This window comes from Corythoichthys intestinalis, chromosome 14 (assembly GCF_030265065.1).
Source record: "Corythoichthys intestinalis isolate RoL2023-P3 chromosome 14, ASM3026506v1, whole genome shotgun sequence".
Taxonomy (NCBI): Eukaryota; Metazoa; Chordata; class Actinopteri; order Syngnathiformes; family Syngnathidae; genus Corythoichthys; species Corythoichthys intestinalis.
In genome coordinates this window covers 13,073,992-13,097,930 of record NC_080408.1, presented here as the reverse complement: position 1 = coordinate 13,097,930, position 23,939 = coordinate 13,073,992, and the positions used below count along the sequence as shown (strand labels likewise).

The 23,939-nt window shown below is 39.5% G+C and overlaps 1 protein-coding gene across 1 annotated transcript in view; it reads left to right on the top strand.

The window, feature by feature from the left end:
* skila (SKI-like proto-oncogene a) overlaps positions 1-21,583 on the top strand; it is a 96,152-nt gene extending 74,569 nt beyond the window's left edge. Inside the window, exons 5-8 of the mRNA XM_057856482.1 lie at positions 1,082-1,224; positions 8,632-8,957; positions 9,231-9,461; positions 11,427-21,583. Of these exons, the coding sequence (XP_057712465.1) occupies positions 1,082-1,224; positions 8,632-8,957; positions 9,231-9,461; positions 11,427-11,657 (931 nt within the window). The 3' untranslated portion in view covers positions 11,658-21,583. The remainder of the gene's footprint in view (positions 1-1,081; positions 1,225-8,631; positions 8,958-9,230; positions 9,462-11,426) is intronic.
* The last annotated feature ends 2,356 nt before the right edge of the window (positions 21,584-23,939 follow it).

Genomic DNA, 23,939 nt, shown 5'->3' with positions numbered 1-23,939 from the left:
TTATCGGTTAATATCTTTTGGTATTACAGTGAGAACAACTGTATCTTATAGTCCAGTGCGGCTTATCTATAAACAAATGCAAATTTCCTGTCAAATTTGGTGGGTGGCTGATAGTCAGGTGCGCCTTATAGTCTGAAAATTACGGTAAGTCACAAGGCAAGCCACACTATGAAAAAAAAGTGCGACTTATAGTCCAGAAAATACCGTAGATGTCCAATCCATTTGGACTCGGAGCGATATGAAATCAATGACAGCCAATAAGTTAAAAACGGATGTTTTCTTCCCCTCCTCACCTATTTGCACTGAAGCATAAACCCGCCTGGACTGACAAACACGAAACGCGCAACCTTGGGCCGCCGTGGCCCGCACGTGACCTGCGTGACGCACTGACCGAGCGGCAACCCGCTAACATCAATCCGTCGGCGGGATTATCGCTTTTACCTCTCACCCTGCCAGAGTCGCATGACCGTCACATACGCAGCCGCCCGCATCCCTCAACCTCAAACCGGCCCGCGCCAGTTTGTAGGCATCGCGTCTGTGGCAGCGAGCCATAACCAACACGGCGCTATACATCCGTAGCACTTAGCATCACGTTCCATGTCCATTAGCGGCGCACTTGTCAACTATGAGCCGGGTGTGCATTATTCAATCAGGCCCGGGTCGCTACTGTTGTACTTTTCTGCTTAACCTACTTCGCAGAGCCTGTCTGGAGGGAGTGGGGTGGCTCTTGATGATTATGATAGTGAGGGGGCAGGGTCTCCACTAGCAAAGAAGCAGATAGCGCCACCTGGACATTTGTGATAAGCCCAAGGTCTGTTTAGGCGGAGCCGGTGTAAACACAAGATAAGACCGACCCCGATTTTCAGCGACAGTGTGCTTTTTACGGCTCGCGCGGCGTAAATTACGGCGTGTTGCATATCATCCCTGCAAAGTCCATCGCTCATAAGATTTTATAAGACCGTGAAAGGTGACATTGCTCGCCGGCAATGATGAGTCGGTCAATTATGAACAAACGGTATTAATTAAAGCTGTCTCAATGTGTATATCGGTGTTTAATCTGTTTTCTTGCTCTCTCCTATAGCTATTACCTGTACACGTATGATAAGATGGTGGCTCCCAACGTGTCCCTACGCAGGGAGGCGGAGATGAGCCCCGAGATGCTGGGAGCGCTGCTCAAGCACCACTACAGCCGAGGGGTGCCGCACCATGATGAGCCTCCCATGGGTTAGTAACTACTTGTGATAAATAAGTGGTGACAAGCATCACACTAAATTGCTTATAAAGTCACGCTTCTGCTTTTCATAAATAGGATTTTATTTTATGTAAACAGGAACACATTTAATGAAACATAAACCTGCCGGCAGTAAAGTCGGCAATAAATGTCATTTTTAACACTTTTAATGTTTTGATTGCAGTCATAATAACCCCTTAAGGGGGAAATTGTACTTAGGCTAACTAGGGCTGCAGCTATCGAATATTTTAGTAGTCGATTAATCGATGAACTAGCTAGTTCGAATAATCGAGTAATCGGATAAGGAACATAAAAAATTAAAATACCTGACCTGAGCCTCAAACGATTTAAAAAAAATAAATGTGGATATATGTACAATAAAAAAACAAATGGCTAACCTACATAACAAAATTCCGCTAGCTTAAATGCTATAAAATGCCAACGTTTTTTTTTTATTTTTTTTTTTTAGTTCAAACACATATTACCACAAAAAAACGGCTAAATGTACCTTTAAACTAAATTACAAATGCATTGAGAAAAAAAAAAGTTATCTTAACAGGGAGCAGATGGATTCAGCCATGTGAAATTAGGTGGACTAGAGGGCAGTTTACCCACCCAAATGAACAAAATGAAATGCAAACACTTTCAAAACAAACCATGACAACGCCACTTTAATTAAACGAATACTCGAAGCAGCAAAATTTAATACAAAATTTTTTTCCCAATAGAATACTCGAGTTAATCGATGAATCGTTGCAGCACTAAGGCTAACCATACGGCCTGGGAGTTTGGTGGCGTCTTGCTTAAGGGCAGATTTTTGTTCTCAGCAGGCCTCCACGCATGACCCTAACCCTTACAGAAGAGCTACTGCAAACAAAAACTGATTGTTAATTTTTTTTTTCTAGGGTGCTTAAATGTTAACATCACTTGAATGTTAACCATTTAAAGTGCCTGTGACACGATAAAAATCTTAAATATCATTATTATGTGAATTAAAATCATATTTTGAGACGATTCAACTATACGCAACAATTTGGCAAAGTGCAGATGATGAGAAATTAGTCGTTTAATCTGCCTATTAGCCCCATCTGTCATTATAGCCCTATAGCACCTCCAGCAGGGTGATGATGTCGGCAGAGTAACGATTTCAGCTACCGTAATTTTCGCAATATAAGCCGCACCTGACTACAGTGGGGCAAATGAGTATTTAGTCAACCACCAATTGTGCGAGTTCTCTGACTTGAAAAGATTAGAGAGGCCTGTAATTGTCAACATGGGTAAACCTCAACCATAAAAGACAAAATTTGAAAAAAAACCCCCAGAAAATAACAGTTTGATTTTTAAATAATTTATTTCCAAATTAGAGTGGAAAAAAAGTATTTGGTCACCTACAAACAAGTAAGATTTCTGGCTGTCAAAGAGGTCTAACTTCTTCTAACGAGACTCCACTCGTTACCTGTATTAATAGCACCTGTTTTATCTCATTATCGGTATAAAAGACACCTGTCCACAATCTTAGTCAGTCACACTCCAAACTCCACAATGGCCAAGACCAAAAAGCTATTGACAGACACCAGAGACAAAATTGTAGACCTGCACCAGGCTGGGAAGACTGAATCTGCAATAGGAAAAACGCTTGGTGTAAAGAAATCAACTGTGGGAGGAATTATTAGAAAATGGAAGAAATACAAGACCACTGATAGTCTCCCTCGATCTGGGGCTCCATGCAAGATCTCGCCCGTGGCGTCAAAATGACAACAACAACGGTGAGCAAAAATCCCAGAACCACACGGGGGGACCTAGTGAATGACCTACAGCGAGCTGGGACCACAGTAACAAAGGTTACTATCAGTGACACAATGCACCGCCAGGGACTCAAATCCTGCACTGCCAGACATGTTCCCCTGGTGAAGAAAGTACATGTCCAGGCCCGTCTGCGGTTCACTAGAGAGCATTTGGATAAGCCAGAAGAGGACTAGGAGAATGTGTTATTGTCAGATGAAACCAAAATAGAACTTTTTGGTAGAAACACAGGTTCTCGTGTTTGGAGGAGAAAGAATACTGAATTGCATCTGAAGAACACCATACCCTCTGTGAAGCATGGGGGTGGAAACATCATGCTTTGGGGCTGTTTTTCTGCAAAGGGACCAGGACGGCTGATCTGTGTAAAGGAAAGAATGAATGGGGCCATGTATCGAGAGATGTTTTTTTTTTCCACATTCTGTCTCTCATGGTTGAGGTTTACCCATGTTGACAATTACAGGCCTCTCTAATATTTTCAAGTTGGAGAACTTGCACAATTAGTGGTTGACTAAATACTTATTTGCCCCACTGTATATCAGCCACCGCCCACCAAATTTGACACAAAAAGGGCCTTTTTTCACAGATAAGCCACACTGGACAAGAAGCCGCTGCTGTCCTCACTGTATCATGGGATATTTACACCAAAAGATATTAACCGGTAACACTTGGTTTGACAGCGGCATCATATGACTGTCTTAAGACCAAAATGAACCACCATGAAGCTTTGAACCAATTGGCTGAAAAGCCTCATTGCTTCAAGAAGCTTCATTTGGCCACCTGTTGTCAACACTGTTGTTGTCCAACATGCCTCCTAGCATGCATTGCAGCGCTACAGTAAATAACAATCAAAATTCATGTTCTGTGCTAATTATTTCTTCAGTTACTGTTCCAGTTGTTTCACTAATTGCAAGTTCTGGTATTTGGTAACACTTTATTTGACAGTGGCGCCATAAGACCATCATTAGACAATCAGAATCATAACATGACACTGTCATGGGCATTAATGAATGCTTATAATAGTTGTCATTTAGTGTTATCCGGCAAATTATCTCACTTTTGAATGGATGCAAAAGATCCGAGCTGGACATAAATGGAGTTGGTGACACGATTTGCCGGATGACACTAAATTACATCTGTCATATACATTCATTAATGCCCATGTCGTAATTATGACTGTCATATGGCAGTCTTGTGACGCCTCTGTCAAACAAATTGTTGCCTATTAACCCAATAAATCAACAAATAACCCGCACTGGACTATAAGCCACAGGCATCAAAATGACGGAAAAAAGTAGCGGCTTATAGTCTGAAAATTACGGTAATTTAGAATTCAGACCAATGGGGAAGATTCAGAACGAGGAAAATGCGACAGAGAGCAGCAAAAAATCATTTTTTAAAATCTCTCTACGCAAATATTTTTACAGGATATTCTTTTGATCTAAGTATTTTTTCCCCAATTGCTAAATAAATTGTATGGGCATGACAAAAAACAGTCTTGCGCCAAATGGAAAATGAAATATTAAAAATGCATTTATTCAGTACGACAGGGCTAAATTACTGCATAATGGTCAAAACTGCCGACTTCTTAAACCTCCCAAACAGTATTTTATGCCACTGGGTTAGTCAGGCTTTTATCATTTCCCGGCTTCGGAGCTGGAGGAAAGCAAAACAGAAGGCGTGAGAGCGACATGCTAACCCGAACCGAGCGGCTCGTCCAAGTCTTTTTGTCGTTTACGAAAACGAAAAATCACACAAAACTCCCCCGACTCGTGTTACACATGGCAGTGGGGTTGTTTGTGTTCACCGATCGGCCAGCCCCCGGCGGCGAGCAAGTTTCGGCACATTGGTGTGACGCAAAAAAATAAACGAATTAATCCCCAAAATCAGCTGAATCCGCAGTCCTTCTGCACAAGATAGCAATGGCTGTATTATCAACCAGACACTATAGCAGAGGAAAATTTCAGTAGCAGCCTTTTGAATTCTTTACTAAAGTGACCCCTATTTATAACGAAATATCAATTTTTGACTGGAGCATGTCGATAACCTATGGGATACAAAGTATCGCGATTTATCACAAACATCAGTGTATTGTCACACTTCTATTTGTGGCATTGATTTCGACCGCCTGCAGAGAGTAATGCTGATAGGCATGCTAATAGGCTCAACATTTAACCCTTTAGCTCATTGGCTTCCAGCGATAGACGTTTCAACTGGGGTGGCTGGCAGCGATCATTCCCACTTGAAACGGATTGGACATCTATCGCCGTCAATGGCAGAGAATAACTGAATATCTACTTGTGACATTTAAGTACGTACGTAAAAATGAATTAGCTGCTGCATGTATGTAAATAAATGACACACATACGCGAGCTATTATCATTCTTCCGACGTGAGCGGGTGAGACAAGCATGCTTATAGGGGAAGCGTGCGCGCTGTAAACAGTAAACGCACGTGCATGCCTGCAGCCATGCACATAATCATGTGCTGACCTTCACTTGAAGACTGGGGGGAACCTCACTATTGATGAGCAAGAGGGTGGCAGTGACCTCCTTTTCCACACTTGGGCTGTGCGTCTTTCATGTATATATGCGTGCGTGCATGTTGCTAGCAAACGCCAGGAATGTCTGCACTATGCAGCATTCCAGGCTGTCTCTCCGCAAGCATTTCTCCTTCCATCCTTTTCTCATCTCTGCCGCCCACGCAGTCTGCTGTCACTTTCTCCTCTTCCCGTCCCGCAGATGCTAAAATGGCCACTTCGCACCAAAATGGTCGACTTCCTGTGTCTTTTCAGGCACTTTTTGGGAGACTTGAATTTTCAGAGATCTTCTGTCACTTTCTTTTTCTGTCAGACTACCTTTTCATCCATTAGCACATGATTCACTGCAGTTCACACATAGCATGTACGGTATGCGCTATGCATTTATTTGATCCGCTTTGTGAATAAAAGGCAAGGCAAATACGTATGACGCGGCCTGTGATGCTTAGACACTCGCTTGTTAATGTAGGGCCTGTATGCTACAGTACGGAAGCGTATTGCTGCCACCCCCCAAAAAAAAAATTAATTAAAAAAAAAAATCCAGTTACATGTTTTTACATGATAGTTATCACATTTTTGCACGATAGTATGGGTTCTTTGGCAAACCCATGATATCATGTAAAAACGCAAGAATTATCATGTAAAAACATGATAATCATCATGTAAAAACGTGATACTATCATGTCAAAATGTGATACTGTCATGTAAAAATGTGATAATTATCATGTGAAAACGTGATACTATAATGTAAAAATATGAAAATTATCGTGTAGAAATGTGATACTATTGAGTAAAATTGGGATACTATCGTGTAAAAATGGGATACTATGGTGCAAAACCGTGATCATTACCGTGTACAAACACGACGATTATTGTGTAAAAATACGACAATTATGTGTTGAAACGCAACAATTATTGTGTAGAAACGTGAAAACTATACTGTAAAAATGTGATACTGGACTTTTCTTTTTTTTTTGGGGTGGCAGTGATATGCTTGCGTACTATTGAGTATTTGTTTTTTTTTGTTTTTTTAAAAAAAAAAAACCTACCATTGTGTAAAACCGTGACAATTATCGTGTAAAAACACGACAATTATCGTGTTAAATCGTGACAATTATGTGTAAAAATGTGACAATTATTGTGTAAAAACGTGACAACTATCGTGTAAAAACATGAGAACTATTGTGTAAAAATTTGATACTATTGTGTAAAACCGTGATAACTATCGTGTAAAACAGCAATAATTATGGTGTAAAATAACGCAACAATTATCGTGTAAAAACGTGAAAACTATCGTGTAAAAATGTGATAGTATTGTGTAAAAACGTGATACTATCATGTAAAAATGTGATAATTATCGTGTAAAAACATAAAAATTATCGTGTAAAAACGGGATACTATTGTGTAAAAACGGGATACTATCGTGCAAAACCGTGATCATTAGCGTGTACAAACACGGCAACTATTGTGTAAAAATGCGAAAACTTTAGTGTAAAAATTTGATACTGGACTTTTTTTTTTTTTGGGGTGGCATTGATACGCTTGCGTACTATTGAGTATTTATTTTTATTTTTTTTAAAAACTACTATCGTGTAAAACCGTGACCATTATCGTGTAAAAACACGACAATTGTCGTGTTAAATCGTGACAATTATCATGTAAAAACGTGACCATTATCCTGTAAAAATGTGATTCTATCATGTAAAAACGTGACAATTATTGTGTGAAAATGTGATATTGTGTAAAACCATGATAATTATGGTGTAAATCGCAACAATTATCGTGTAAAAATCTAACCGCTATCGTGTAAAAACGTGACAATTATTGCATAAAAACGTGACAACTATCGTGTAAAAATGTGATATTATTGTTTAAAAACGTGATAATTATCGTGTAAAAACGCAACAATTATCGTGTTAAAACGCGACAATTATCGTTGAAAAACGTGACAATTATCGTGTAAAAATGTGATACCATTGTGTAAAACTGATAATTATGGTGTAAAAACCAAGTTATTGTGTAAAAATGTGACAATTGTCGTGTAAAAATGTGATACCATTGTGTAAAACCGTGTTAATTATGGTGTAAAAACCCACCAATTATCATGTAATAACGTGACAATTATTGCTTAAATACCTGACAACTATCGTGTAAAAATGTGATACTATTGTGTAAAAACGTGATAATTATCATGTAAAAACGCGTCAATTATCGCGTTAAAACGTGACAATTATCGTGTAAAAATGTGACTATTATCGTGCAAAAATGTGATATTATTGTGTTAAAACGTGACAATTATCGTGTTAAAACGTGACCATTATCGTGTTAAAACGTGACAATTATCGTGTTAACATGTCACAATGATTGTGTAAACATGTGACAATTATCGTGTAATAATGTGATACTATTTTGTAAAACCGTAATATTTTTTGTGTAAAAACGCGACAGTTATCGTGTAAAAACACGACAACTATCGTGTAAAACCGTGATGATTATCGTGTAAAAAGGTGATACTGAACTTTTTTTTCCCCCCCGGGTTCCAGCAATACGCTTTCGTACGACTGAGTACCGAGTAAAAAAAAAAAAAAAAAAAAAAAAGAAGAAAAGTCAAGCAGTTGGTTGCCTGTACGGCGATAGACGTCCAATCCATTTTAAGTCATTCAGTGCCATTTTGTTTTCATGGGAAAGGTGTAGGAATTAATTCCTAAAATTATTAATATTTTTTTGTTAGTACATTTTGTATTTCAAAAAAATATATTTCTAATGTTTTAGATTTTTCATTCATGGTCATGTTACGTGCCACTGACGGCAATCCCATCCATTTCAATAAGGAGGGCTAGCAGCGAATGATCACTGTCAGCCCTCCCAGTCAAAATTAATTGGAATTGTCAATTGCAGCCAATGAGTTTTTGAAAAAATCAAATGTGATCCACCCTTGTTTTAAAGCAAAACAAGTTGACAGTTGCTGCATCTGCATCACTTACTTTGCTTTCTCCAAGCTTGAGTGAGTTTTTTTTTTTTTTTTGCTAACTCACTTCTTTATCCCTCTTCTCTTCCTCAGATCTTCATGCGTCTCCTCCACTGGCTGAGGAGGCCAAATCCCAACACGACGCCGAGCGGGAATGCAAAACCCAGGCAGTTTCCATGGAGACGAGCAACCTGAGCGGCAAGATAGCCGCCCGCGCCCGCAGCCCTCCTCCTCCTCATCCCGCATCGCCGCCGCCCGTGACCGAGGCGGCAGAAGACGACACGGGATGTGCCGTCAATATGACGATGGGGGGACCGGAAGACGACAAAGACAGGATCGTGGTTGAGATCATGCAGATGTACAGCAGGCAGCAGGAGAAACTCAACTCCACTTTGCATAAGCAGCTACAGTTGGAGATGGTGAGAAATCAAGCCCAAAAGAGATTAAAAGCAGTTCATTTCAGTAAAACACAAAAAAGAGTCAGTTGCCTTCAAATACAAGACAAAAAGATGTTTGTGTTGCATAGTGAAAATGCATTCTATGCGAAATTTTTGAATGAAAGTTTGACCCCTGAAAATAACCCAAATGTCCCTCAAAGGACTCCTTCAAAAGCCCAATCTGCGCATTTCCTGTGTATTCTCAGGCTTGACTTTTTTTGGGGCTAACCCAATTTGATGCCCGTATGTTTACAGGAGCTGGAGGCGTTACGTGGCGGGGAGGCGGCGCGGCTCCGCGAGCTGAGCGCCGAGCAGAGGGAGCTACGCAGCGAGCTGGAGGCGGTCCACAGCGAGCAGGCGCGCCAGCTCGGACAGGCCCGCCAGGAACAGCTGGAGCTGGAGGCGCGTCTGGAGCAGCTTCGGCGGCAGGCGTGCACTTGCGAACCCTCCGCTCAGCGACAGCAGGAGGCGCATTATGCCGCGCAGGTACCATGTCGCACTGCACCGACCGACTACTGTGAATAGATGGAAAGAATCACTTTATTCTCATATGGACTTTAAAAAAGCTCACAGAAAAAAAGCTTTAAATGCGAATACAAAATAAAAGTGTGTTTTTAAACCTGCAGAATTGCACTTTCATTTCACAAGAGCAATAAATTAAAAAATTAAAATACCTGAGCTTAGCCTCAAATGGCATTAAAAAAATTAATAAATGAGGATCGAAGTACAACAAAAGAACAATTGGCTCACTTGCATAACAAAAGTCCGCTAGCTTAAATACTATAATAATATTTATTTAGTTTTTAAACAATGTTCTTAACAAATTGTTCCAACACATATTCCCACAAAAAACTGCTAAATATACCTCTAAAAAATTACAAATGCATAAACAATCATACTAGCCCAAACAAAAACTTGCAACCTTATGTTGGTCTTAACAGGGAGCAGCTATATCCAGCCATGCTAGATAAGTTATGTCATAATCACTGTTGCAACTAGAGGGCAGTGAAGGAATAAAACTGAATGAAAATACATTCAAAACAAACCATTACAATGCCACTCTAATTAAACAAATCCTCAAAGCAGCAAAATTTGTTTTGAGGGTTTTTTTCTAATCGAAATACTCGGGTTAATTGTTGCAGCACTAATAAAGACTTCTATTTTCGGGCTGTCCCAAACGATTAGGTTTTCTCCCGATTAGTCTGCAGACTTTTTTAACAATTAGTCGACTAGTCTAATAATTTTTGGTTCATTTAATGGTCTGTTTTGACAGTGTTTTAGTTTTTTTGTTTTCTTGTTTTATTGGTTTTGGCGGATACACTGCCCTCTTGTGGCAACAGTGAATTTGACATAACTCATTTCACCAGGCTGAATCCAGCTGCTCCCTGTTATGACCAACATAAGCTAAGTTTCGTTTGAGCGAATTTTTTTTAATGCTTTCGTAATTTAGTTTATAGGCATATTTAGCCGTTTTTTTTTTTTTTTTTTTGTCGGAATATGTGTTTGGACCCAAAAAAAAAAAAATTTGCATTTTATGGTTTTTAAGCTAGCGGACTTTTGCTTTGTAAGTTAGCCAGTTGTTCTTTTGTTGTACTTAGATCCTTATTTTATTTTACTTTTTATGCCGTTTGAGTCTCAGCTAAGGTATATTTTCTTTTTTTTAATGTTCCTTATCTGATTACTCGATTATTCGAACTTGTTCATCGATTAATCGACTACTAAAATAATCGATATAAAAACCTTCCTTTGTTTCATTGAAATAAGTCCATGCTTTGGTCACTCTGGTGCGCTTTTTTTGGCTTTGTGCCGCTTTGCCCGCTTGAATCCCGAGCGTCTGCCATTTTTTTAACCCTTTATTAACCATTGACGGGATGGTGTGCTCGTGGATGCATTTACGTCATCGATGACGTCGACTACTTCGAATAGTCGAGACAGCTCGATTCTATTCTAATCTTGGAAAATACTCATTTTTAAAAATCAGTCGATCTTTTTTTCCCTCTTTTAAGTAAAGCCATTTTACGAAAGATATTTTGTACCCAAATTTAAGTGTTTATTTTGTTATTTGAGGAAGGCCCTTATTTGGGTTAGTGTGTCTACAAGACAAATGGAGACCAATTGTATGTCATGTATAATTGATATCGTAGTAATGTGGTGTTTGCGTATCACAGTGTAGATGCACGGTGACTATTTTGAACACCAACATATGTACTGTTTAGTATTCAGCCATATGATGTTTTTTTTTTTTTTAAATTGGCGCCGGGCCTCACAGACTGTTCATTCAGTTTTTGTTAAGGGGCCCGGTCTTACTGGCTGGCCTCGCTTGTTTTTGATCTTTCCGTCTCCGCGTGCCAACAATTTCTGGCTCCGTGCCAAACCTGAGGAAAGAATCAAGTGCTTGTTGCGTTTGCTTCCTGAGATCACAATCCTAAAATGTTCTCCTCGTCTGTCCAGTTGTCGGAGCTCCGTCAGAGGTTGGAACGCGCCGAGGCGGACCGACAGGAGCTGCAGGACGAGCTGAGGCGGGAACGGGAGGCGCGCGAGAACCTAGAGCGCACCATCGGCCAGCTCAAGCAGCAGATGGCCCAGTCGGGAGGCGCCGTCCCGGCCGGGGGCAGCCCCTCGCCTCCCCTCACCCCATCCACCGGACCCCCTAACGCCCATTCGCCGGCCTCTGAGAAGTAGCCGTCCTATTTCCTCATAGAACTTTTAACATCAAAGAAGAAAATCGTCTTTTGTATTATTATTATTATTATTATTTGTAACCTTCCGCTCTGTTCTCAACAAACAGTATTTAAAGACTATTTTTGGTTTGTTCAGCATGTGATATTAATTTATACCCTTTAAACGGACACCTCCATCACCACCATTCACGCTGCTCGGTTTGGATTTCCTTAACGCGCCTCCTGAACAGCAAAGTCACGTAAAAACGGATGGGATATACTTTCGCCACCTCGCTTTTACAAAGCCGTCCTCCCGCAACACTGTGCCCCCCCCTCCATCCTTGGAAATGAAACACTGTGCTCCTTTGTTCCGGTGTACTTGACAGACCACCGCCCCGGACCCGTAGCCCCCCCTCGGGAAAGGAATGTGTTTGCATCCAGTGGGGCGTTTTTGTTTGCTTCCACGAGGAAAACAAAGGCAGCTTTTGATCATAACGCAACCGGGCGCAGAGACGTCACTCATAGTTTTTGACAAGACAACTCCCACCAATATTGTGCCACGCCTTCCCGTAGGGGGCCACCCTAGGCAGAACCTTGAGTTGGCTTTCACTGTGATAAATAGGGGTGTGACAAAATATCGAAATGGTGATATATCGTGATTAGGGGTGTCAAACGATTAAAATTTTTAATCGAGTTAATTACAGCTTAAGAATTAATTAATCGTAATTAATCGCAATTATTCGCAATTCAAACCATCTATAAAATATGCCATATTTTTCTGTAAATTATTGTTGGAATGGATAAGATAAGACCCAAGATGGATATATACATTCAACATACGGTACATAAGTACTGTATTTGTTTATTATAACAATATATCAACAAGATGGCATTACCATTATTAACATTCTGTTAAAGCGATCCATGGATAGAAAGACTTGTAGTTCTTAAAAGATAAATGTTAGTACAAGTTATAGAAATTCTATATTAAAACCCCTCTTAATGTTTTCGTTTTAATAAAATTTGTAAAATTTTCAATCAAAAAATAAACTAGGGGCAGTTTACATGGTGACTCTCCGAGAAGACGAAAAATTTCATGTTTGCATTTATAAGGTTCCGATTCCATTCGAATAATGTTGCAATTCCGTATGAAAACGATGTAGTATTCATGCCAGGACCTAGGCGGCAGTGCAGATTTACAAGGTGACAGCGAATGATGCACTTTGACCCCCTCAGCCCGGAAGACAACATGCCCGCCCTCTCCAAGAAATGGCATTTTATTTTGTTCAAAAAGGCACAAAAAAATTGTAAATTAGTAAATTAAAGCCGACGTTCCGCCATTTGCTGTTTTTAATGTTTAATAGCACCGCTGCGCACGCCCGTGTGATGTGCGCGAATGCTTCCGTCATCGAAACGAAGGCAGTTCCCGTGCATCTGAATGCACTGCAATCCCCCGTAATCGAATTCGTCCACTTTAGAGGTAAGATTCAGAATTTTTCGTCTTCGCCGACACCATATGCACGCGAGGCAATTCCGCTACTCAGTCATTGCGTCTTCATGTCGCCATGTAAACTGCCCCTAGTAGCCCTCCATTGTTGATCTCAATAAATACTTCCACAATGCTCATGGGTGCTGAAGCCTATAAAATCAGTCGCACCCAAGCGCCAGCAGAGGACGATAAAGCTCCGAATAACACAACAAGTACACATTACACTTTGCTGTCATATTAATATGTTTGAGCGGGGCATTTGTGCGTTAATTGCATCAAATATTTTAACGTGATTAATTTTAAAAATTAATTACCACCCGTTAACATAATTTTGACAGCCCTAATCGTGATACTTTGTATCCCAAAAGGTTATCGATATGCTCCTGTCAAGAATCAAGATATCGTTTAAAAAAGGTGTCAATTAGAAGGGGAAAAAAAGGCTGCCATTGACTGTGCTCGACGCCTAATCCATTTAGACTGCTAGCGTTCGTTCATTCAAAACCAGAGTATTCACAGTCATTCGGTCCGATTTTCGGGGCATTTACAGGTTACTTTCTGTTCATTTTAGGGAATTTACAGGTCATTCCTGTAGAGTTTGAGTCACTGCCTATTCATTTGGGTGATTACCAGGTCACTTCCTGTTTTGTAACGCAAAATAAACAGCAAGTGACCCATAAAATACCCCAAAATCAACAGATAGTAACTGAAAATCAACAGACCTTAAATGGCCCAAAATTACTCATGGCCTGGCATCGGCTGCCATTGACGGCCATAGACGTTCAATCCGTTTGAAGTGGGAGGGATGGCAGCGAATGAACGAATGTTCATTCGCTGCCACCCTCCCAGTTCAAATGGATTGGACGTCTACTAGTGATAAACTCATTCCAATTCACACTAGAAGCTTGTTTTCTGTTAATTAGTTTGTAGAATATCCCAGAATGATTTCCTGACCAATGTATCGATCGTCGGATCATCATTATCGTGAGCTTTGTGTCGCAAATCGTATCGTATGGTGAGGTACCAAGAGGTTCCCACTCCTAGTGATAAACACGCTGCGTTCAAACGCCGGATTTAGGTGGAAAAAGGACGAAGGTTTTACTGCATACAAGCAGGCAGGAGTGTCTCAAGAGTGATTTGGTCGAGGATTCAAGGTAATTATTATATTAAATAGCACCATGCATGCACTTTGAAACGTGAAAAAAAAACTGGATAAAATTGTTGTAAGTTTGGTTTGAAATATTCACGTAAAATGAACCATAACTGCCCGTTTTTTGCTTTCAACCAAGAATCTAGACTATTTTACGTTCATATTTTTAGAAATTCTGCGATTCAAGCATTTACTTGCAAGAATTTTGTACTTGAAAAGCTCTTTATTCCCTGACGGGCGCCATGTTGGATTAAACAATACCGTAACTTTGGCTTGAAATATTTACGTGAAATGAACGATAACTGCCTGTTTTTTTGCTTTTAACCAAGAATCTAGACTGTTTTACGTTCATATCTAGAGAAATTCAGCAATTTAAGCATTTATTTGCAAGAATTTTCAACTTAAAAAGCTCTTTGTTTTGTGACAGCCACCATGTTGGATTTTGCATCTCTAGACAATAGCGGAATTCAACCTAAATAGATTGTGATTGTATATAGAAAAATGCAAGTTTTGCTTTTGTTGAGTAAAAGTAACAAGATTCTGCATCCTCTCCTCAAGTATTAAGTTTCTGATGTGAAAATTGAGTGATTTATTAGCTCTTGGAAAAAAAAAAAGAAAAAATTCAGTTGCTGTTTTGGGCAAAAATTTATACGATATGTTAAACATTGCTATTGATCCTGAAAATATAGGTGATTATCTCTGCATTTGGAGATTTTTGCACATCTAGGGTAAAATCCGAGAATTTTATAGCCATTTTAAGTTTTGTTATACTTGTATAAAAAAAATAATTAATCGGGATTTTATCCGGGGACGACTTTTGAATTTTTTGATGTCGCTGCTCATGGAGACTCACATATGCCTAAGGGAGGTGCCTGTTTTGGTTTTAGGTCGCTGGCGGCTTTGGTTTTGAAAATACTTTAATTTAAAGTTTTTTTTCTAAATAGGCCCAAAGCCCTGTGTCCCCGATCGTGAAGTCTATGCTTCACTATGTAGATTCTTGGTGAAAAGCAAAAAAACGGGCAGTTATCATTCATTTTACGTAAATATTTCAAGCTAAAATCACGCTAATTTTTTTTTACATTCATTTCATTTTTTTTCACAATATTTCAAAGTGCTTGCATGGTGCTATTTTATGATAAAAATTACTCTAGGGCTTTCCTGTGTGGAGAGACAGATCTTTACCCCGCCCAGAGCGATCAATAGAATGGACAAACATGCCCGTCATGTTTGCCCGGCATTAAACAAAGTAAATGCCATTAGAAATGAATGGGAAAAAATTTGGACGTCCATGGCCGTCAATGGCATCGACTTACATAGGTGTCAATGGAATCCAAGTACATCAGCATCAGTAGAATGGACAAACATTGCTGTCAATGGCCTTAAACATAGTAAATGCCATTAGAAAAAATGAATGGGAAATTTGGACGTCCATGGCAGTCAATGGCATAAGACTTCTAATATATGCGTCAATCGTATCGGGGGATTTTGGGGGACACGTCCTATTGATATCTGGTCATTTCCTGTTGATTTGGGGACATTTGGTTTTTGCCATTAAAAATGAATGGGAAATTTGGGCATCCATGGCCGTCAATGGCATTGACTCACATATGCGTCGATGGCATCTAAGTACATTGGCATCAATAGAATCGACATATATGGCCGCCAATGGTATTAAACAAACTAAATGCCATTAAAAATGAATGGGAAATTTTGACGTCCATAGCCGTCAATGGTATCCAAGTATATTGTCATCAATGGAATCAACATACATGGCCGTCAATGGTATTAACGTACATAGCCCTCAAATACACGGCCGACAACGACATCAATGCAATTTGAAGGACATTGGAAATGAATGGGAAATTTGGACGTCCATGGCCGTCAGTGGAATCGACTTACATATGCGTCAATGGAGTCCAAGTACATTGGCATTAATAGAACAGAATCGACATACATAGCCGTCAATGGCATCAATGCAATGGAAATTCCATTGAAGGTGAATGGGAAATTTGAACGTTGCAACCCATTAAAAATGAATAGGAAAATTTTGGGCAAATTTCCGGGGAACCGTAATTTTTTTCCCATATTCTGTATACAACTTTTATGCCCCTCAGCGTCACGGAATTTTTGACACCCAAATTATGTAATTTGGTCAAAAATTGTAGGACTAGATTTTTTTTTTTTTGTTCTGAAAAATTGGCGTTTACGGGCAAATTTTTCGGTGCCATTTGAAAATTTACCTGCGTCGCGCAAGATTCCGGCCGTTTCAATACATGAACGGTGCCGATCGGTCAAACAGCTTGGGCTGTGCGACGTGCCGTTTTTCCCCATTAAAAATGAATAGGAAAATTTTTGGTAAATTTCTGGGGAACCGTAATTTTTTTCCATATTCTGAGTACAACTTTTATCCGTTGTTATGTGATTTGGTCAAAAATTGTAGGATTACCTTGAATCCTCGACCAAATCACGCTTAAGCACTCCTGCCTGCTTGCATGCACTAAAACCTTCATCTTGTTTCCACCTAAATCCGGCATTAGAACGCAACGTGTGTTTGAGTTCATCACAATGAAAGCCTCCTTGATGCTCTGCCTGGGTCGGCCCCCTACGGGAAGCCGTGGCGCAATTTCTGTAGGAGCTGTCTCGTCAATAACCGGGCCACCGCCCATTCTCGTGGCTCCGCCCCCATGATTTGATATGGCGGTTACGTTCACGTTATTCCTCCAAAGGAGTAACTCGGGGGGGGCAAATGGTGCCACTTTTATTCATGTTGCCAGGCGAAGTGCTTTTTATTGCCTCTTAAGCGATCCCTATAACAAAGAGTGTGTGTGTGAGTGAGTGTATTTGTGTAAATAATATTTTATGAGTAAAAAGTAGGGGTCCCTTGAACTCATTGGCTGCCATTGACGGCGATAGACGTCCAAACCATTTTTATTGGCACGTCTATCACCATCATTGGCAGCCAATGGGAACCTTTTATGCATCTGCTACAAATGCAAAATGATGACATTCCACTGTGCTCCATCACAAAGGCAGAATTTCAGTCAAGTTACCAGGGTCGGGAGGGGGCGGGGCTTGAAAGAAAATATTTAACATAATATTAAACTAAAGATTTTTCTATTCACTTTGTACATATACTAGCCATTAATATATTAACTCTTCTTCTATGGATTAACTTCCGAAGGTTAAATGAATCTGGAGAAAAGCGGCTTTTGCAAAAATATGCAAGCTCGTCGAGTGGATGTGGAGGAATAAGAAATTTAACGTCACACGTTTTCTATCAAATCCAACCAAGGCCATATGAAAATTTCTGTACAAAAAAAAAATAATTGGTGGCCTTTTTCATAACAATTTCGCTGACGTTTCTACAATTATTGCCAGGCTAGATCACACACAATGCCCGGTCACGTGTAATGTGAAAATTCATCAATAATATTGTGTACAATTGCATTTTTGGGCAAAAAAACAACCACAAAATAACAAAAAATGTACAGTTTTTTGCAGGTTTTTTTGGTGCATGTTTCGCTGCCCCTCATGTTTACGTCACATGAGATCCCACTTACACAAAAATGTCTCCCAAGCGCGCGTTAAATATTAATGAGCCGGTGAAGTTCACATGCATGAAGTTTTTGGAAATCTGATCGAGAGTATGGCTTAATATAAGGTCAGTGTGTGTGAATGCGTGAGTGAGATTGCGGCGGTTTGAAAACTATGTTTGTACATTCTTGACGCCACTGAATTCATATTCAGTAGTAGTGTTTTTTTTTTTTTTTTTTTTTTTTTGGTCTTAATTTTTTGGGGGGGTCTTAATTTCAGCAGAGCCGAGAACTAAAAAAGGTATTTGCCATGTGGCAAAAATTTTTGCCATGTGGATGCCATGGATTTTTTTTTTTTTATGTGGCATTTTTTGGGGGGGTTTAATGTCAATGCGCTGTAATGGTCAAAAATTACAGCCACACATGTCTTTCTGCCATTTAATATGAATGGAAAATTTGGACGTGCATAGCAATCAATGGCATAGCCTGACTTGGGTACCAATTGAATGTCAAAGCGCTGTAATGTAAAGTTGATGGTCAAAAATCAAAGCTACACATTTTTCTGCCATTTAAAATGGAAAAAATGAAAATTTGGACATGCATTGCAGTCAATGGCATGGACGTGCATTGCCTGCAAAAATGCCGTATACCCCAAAAAAGTGCCACATACCAACAAAAAAAAATGCCACAGACCAAAATCCATTTTGCCACATACAAAAAAAAAAATCCCACATGTCAAAATCAATTTTGCCACATAGGTAAACGAAATGCGACATGGCAAAAAAATGTCTTATGTCACATGGCAAAAAAAAAAATGCCACATGACAAAATCAGTTTTGCCACATGACAAAAAAATGCCACAAATCCATTTTTGCCACATGGCAAAAAATGTCACATGGCAAAATCCATTTTGCCACATGGCAAAAAAAAAGGTCAAATGGCAAAATCCATTTTGCCACATGACAAAATCAATTTTGCCTCATGACAAAAAATGGCACATGGCTAATAAATGCCACATGGGAAATATCCATTTTGCCACATGGCAAAAAAAATGTCACATGGCAAAATCCATTTTGCCACATGGCAAAAAAAAAATGCCACATGGCAAAATCCATTTTGCCACATGGCAAAAAAAATGCCACATGGCAATATCCATTTTGCCACATGGCAAAAAAAATGTCATATGTCACATGACAAAATCAATTTTGCCACATGACAAAAAAAATGCCACATGGCTAACAAATGCCTCATGGCAAAATCCATTTTGCCACATGGCAAATACCACTTTTGGTTCTCGCTGTCTCTCCTTGGTTTAGCAGAGCAACATGACCTTTTCAACACACGGGGGCTGCTGTTAGAGTGACGAAAGGGAAACCCCGCCCTTTCACTATGAATGACATTTAGCAATGTTACAACACACATATATTTAACACAAGAGCGAAGTTTGCCCCAACATGACGACATTTATGTATCGCCGTCAGGGTTTCACAATGACGTGGGAGGTCGAAATTATGGCACTCCTGGAATTTTACCAGAAAATACACAATTTCTCCCAGACATTAATGCATTTACAAATGTTTTCAGTACGAATGCTTTGATTTTTTTGGGGATTTGCTTTGGAAAATCACAAAAAAAAGCTGGTTCCATGAGAAAAAAAAATCTGGATTTAACTAGGGTTATAGATATTAGAGCGCTTATATTACACATATTCATTTTGATTTTTCTTTTTCTACAAATTTGAAAAAAGTACCATTTGGACCTTATTTTTTAAGTTTTGGGATTCTCTGACAATTACTTCATGTTGCAGGCATTAAGGGGATAATAAACGGTCATATTATAGGCTTCACTGTTGCATTATAATTATGCTGAATGCTTTACCCTCATAAAAGATATCAAAGAAATCACACACACACACACAGATACAAAGCCGTTTTGACAAGGTCAGAGCCGCTATCCGACTCCATCATTTTCATTTCATAACGTTAGCCTGTGGCCTGGCTACCAGTAGAAAGCACCCTTTCCTAAAATTGTGAGAACCAGGGAGGAAAGCAGGTGAAAGCCCGTTTGGAGGCCGCCAAGAGTCTACTTAATGTCGGGTGAAAGTTTGGCGAAGTTCCCTCAAGCCCGACTCCATCACGTTTGTTTGTAGCGTTAGCCGCTAGTGTTAGCCTCCCGGGCTTCTGTTTGTTCAAGTTCCTGATAACCACGTAACTTCATACCTGAGCATACCGACTACTTTCTTAAAGGGGAATGAACATAGCTGAAGAACACTGAGTCAAAGCGGGATTATTTAAAAGACGATATTGTCTTGTTTTATTAAATTACCGAATTTACCGACATGGTCAAAATTACGTCGGTCATCGTGAAGAATTTCGGTAACGGTAAATTTTCGGTATACCGCCCGGCTTTATAGTCCAGTGCTATGAACAAATGCCGTTTTCGTGCCAAATTTGGTGGGTGGATGATTAAGAGAAATAAAAAAAGCCAGATTAGTGTTTGCCTAAATGTACCTGAGTAAGCCTCAATCCTTCTGGGAGAAAGTTTTTCAGGACAGATGAGACTAAAGTACTGCTTTTTGGAAAAGCACGTCATTCTACTTTTAATAGATAAAAGAATGAGGCCTACAAAGAAAAAAAACACAGAGCCTACAGTCAAACATGGTGGAGGTTCAATGATGTTTTGGGGTTGTTTTGCTGCTTCTGGCACTGGGTACGTTGACATAATGTAAGCAGTCATGAAATCTGGCGACTATCAAAATGTTTTTGGCCGCAATGTAGGGTGTAGAGTCAGAAAACTGGGTCTGCATCAGAGGTTATGGGGGTTCTAACAGGACAATGACCCAAAATATTGCAATGAAGTGTTCCAAAATTCCATTTTTCCAAAGGATGTGCAAACAAATATTGAATTGAGGGTGCCAACTATTTAATCCAGCCTAATTTTTTTGTCTAAAATGGTGTCAATTTTGGCTTTTTTCCCCCTCAGCTTTTTTGTTTTTCCAATGCACCTCCAAGAAATAAACACAATCGTACTGAACACATTTGTAATTGTATTAATTTCTGTGAAAAACACTGTATTTTCTGGAAAAATTCCAGTGGCGCCAATTATTTCGTCCATGTCTGTATACTGTACATAAAGCAATGCTGTTAACTGAAAAACTAAAGGTGATTTCCTGACAATTAGGACAATCGGGTAACTTTCCTAAAATTTAACCACTTTGGGAACTCTTGGTGGCATGCTATTGTCATCCTTAACTAGGTACATTGTGTTTTCACTTATACACTTTTTTTCCAAGAAAATGATTAAAATATATATATAAATGTATATTCATGGCAGTGCCCATGCCGCCACACAATGCTAAAACATGACTTGCAGTGTCCGTGTATGAATATGACCATTGCCAATAACCATGTGATGAGACTCTTTGTTCTTTGCATGACTCGAGACACTGATCTCCTACCTCATGTTGTGATATATATAAATATAAATATATATATATTAAAGATGTTTTTTTAAATGCAAAGGACACTCTAACTGTTAAATGATTTAACATTGATAAATACATGATCTGAGCTGTAAATGCTTTTTTTTTTCTCCTCCCCTCTATAATACCTCACTTCTTGTATCTTAGTGGATTTTTTTTTTTATTTTTTGGAGGGGGGTATTTTTATTTTCCTGTTCTTTGCCCTCATTTTCATTTTACACCTTGTACATAGGACCCTGTGTATAGACAATGAACTTGGATCCAATTCAAGTAAAGTTCTGTAGTGTTAAGCCATCAACGCTTGTCTCCTGCTGTTCATTTTTACTAAAGATGCACCGATACCGATACTAGTATCGGCAGGGGGTGCCGATCCGGCCCGAAATGGTGGTATCGGTATCGGCGAGTACCAACAAAGACGGCGCCGATACCATTTACCGGTCCATTATTATAACATTTGACCACAGCCTTTTTCTTCTCCTGGCGCTCACTACACTCTGTCTCAGTGTTGTGTGATGACACGTGAACACCAAGCAGCTATGGCTATTTGCCTGCTCCAGACCAATGAGAGCGGGCCAATAGCCACTCCTGACCAATCAAAAGGGGGCTTTTTCATATGGACGAAAAACAAACCAGGAAATATGGCGGCGGTCGGGAAATATTTCCAAATAGAAATCCCGTCTATTAAAACCAATGGCTGCATGCAAGATTTGCGGCCTGAAAGTTTGGAGATGTGGAGTTAAATCGGCCAGTTTCAATACCTCGAACTTGATAAAACATTTGAAGAAGAAACGTGAACGAACACAACGAGTTTGAGCCTGCAAGAGCAGGACTGCTATCCAGAGGAAGAAGGCCGCTGGACCGGAGCAACAATCTCTGGTCAGTTCACTTCGTCTACTTTACTTTTATTGTCTTTTACTGAAAGAAATGCCGCAGTAATTTGGGAAGTGTTTCCAAAGTATTGTTGCCACCTTTCAGAAATAGAAATAAGGGACTCCCACCTCCCGAAAAAAGGAGAGACGGGATACTGTGTTCAATTATTATTACTTATAATTGTTAGCGTCCGCAAATGCGTAAACAAGGTTGAACCTCGAAGCAGACAACAAGCGGGGGATACATAAAAGGGTTTAATGATTGCAAACAAAAAATAACACGCGATCGCGGGACAGTAGAAATAACAAAAGGAGTCCGTGACAGCAGGTCGACGGACAAACTAAGACGATAGGCAGCGGTTACAAACGAGAGCAGCACACTAACAGAAAAACCCAATGCAGGGGCATAACAAGCAAATGTAGCGAGATTATTGTGCCAGATGTCAAATAGCGATCAGCAAGGCAAATATCTCGGCAGCCTTCTCTGAGCTCACCCGTGCTTAAATGCTGCGTTGATGAGCCCGCATTGGATTCAAGTGCCACGCCCCCACGCCCAGCAACAAAACACAATCTAACCAGCAGCAGAATGTGACAATAATTTCATGAAAGTTGCACTGTTTGGACTTTGAGAGGTTGAAAAAAGTTTATTCAGTTCATTCAGAGTTTATTATTATGAATTTATTTTTACTTTCTTACTGTTGGGCTAGTATTATACATGTTTTATTAATTTCACAAATTTAGCACTATTTTGGCCTTTGAGAGCGGAAGGTTTATTCAACTATTGTCTACTAGGGTTTAGTGTACTTTTTCCTATTTTGCAAAGGTAAGCAACAGCCTGACAAAGCCTTGATAGCAATGATTTCACATTCAATTATGTAGCTCTTTGGAAAAACAAAAAAAGAAAAAAATATATATATATAATCGGGGTGCTATCGGTATGGTATCGGTATCGGCCGATACTGCGCAGCCAGGTATCGGTATCGGGGCCAAAAAATGGTATCGGTGCAACACTAATTTTTACGTGCGCCGAATCGGATGTCTGTCGATGGCGGTGAATTATTTTAGAGTAAAAATGATGAACACAACACAAACTTTCAAAATTAATAAAGTAAATCCACATTTGTATTATCTGGCAACTAGAACAAACTAGATATACACCAAAATACTAGTCCTTCTCAAAAAATTTGCATATCGTGATAAAGTTCATTTTTTCCTTAAATGTACTGATAAACATTAGACTTGCATATATTTTAGATTCATTACACACAACTGAAGTAGTTCAAGCCTTTTATTGTTTTAATATTGATGACTTGGGCAAAAAAGTCAAGAAAAAACAAAAATCCCTATCTCAAAAAATTAGCATATTTCATCCGACCAATACAAAAGTGTTTTTCAATACAAAAAAAGTAGGGCTGTCAAATGATTAAAAATTTTCATCGAGATAATAGGCTGCTTAGGCAATACTTTTCGCCAAGATCGTCATCCATTGAATATGGTACGCCCGCCGGTGTCGTGCCCTAGTCAAAAATTGTATTCCCTGGGCGGAGCCATATGAAGGTAGATTTGTGTCTTTATTATTCAATCCAAAAAAAAAAAAAAAGTTGCTTCAATCAAAATGTATATTTTCAATCAATAAAAGTCTCTTCAATCAAAAAAAAAAGTTTGAATGCAAAAATAAATATGAAACACATGTGAAAGCTATTTTTCTTTGCTTTAATTTTTTGGGGGGGATTGGAGTCACTTTTTTGATTGAAGTAATGTTGATTTGTGTTTGGGCCACATTTT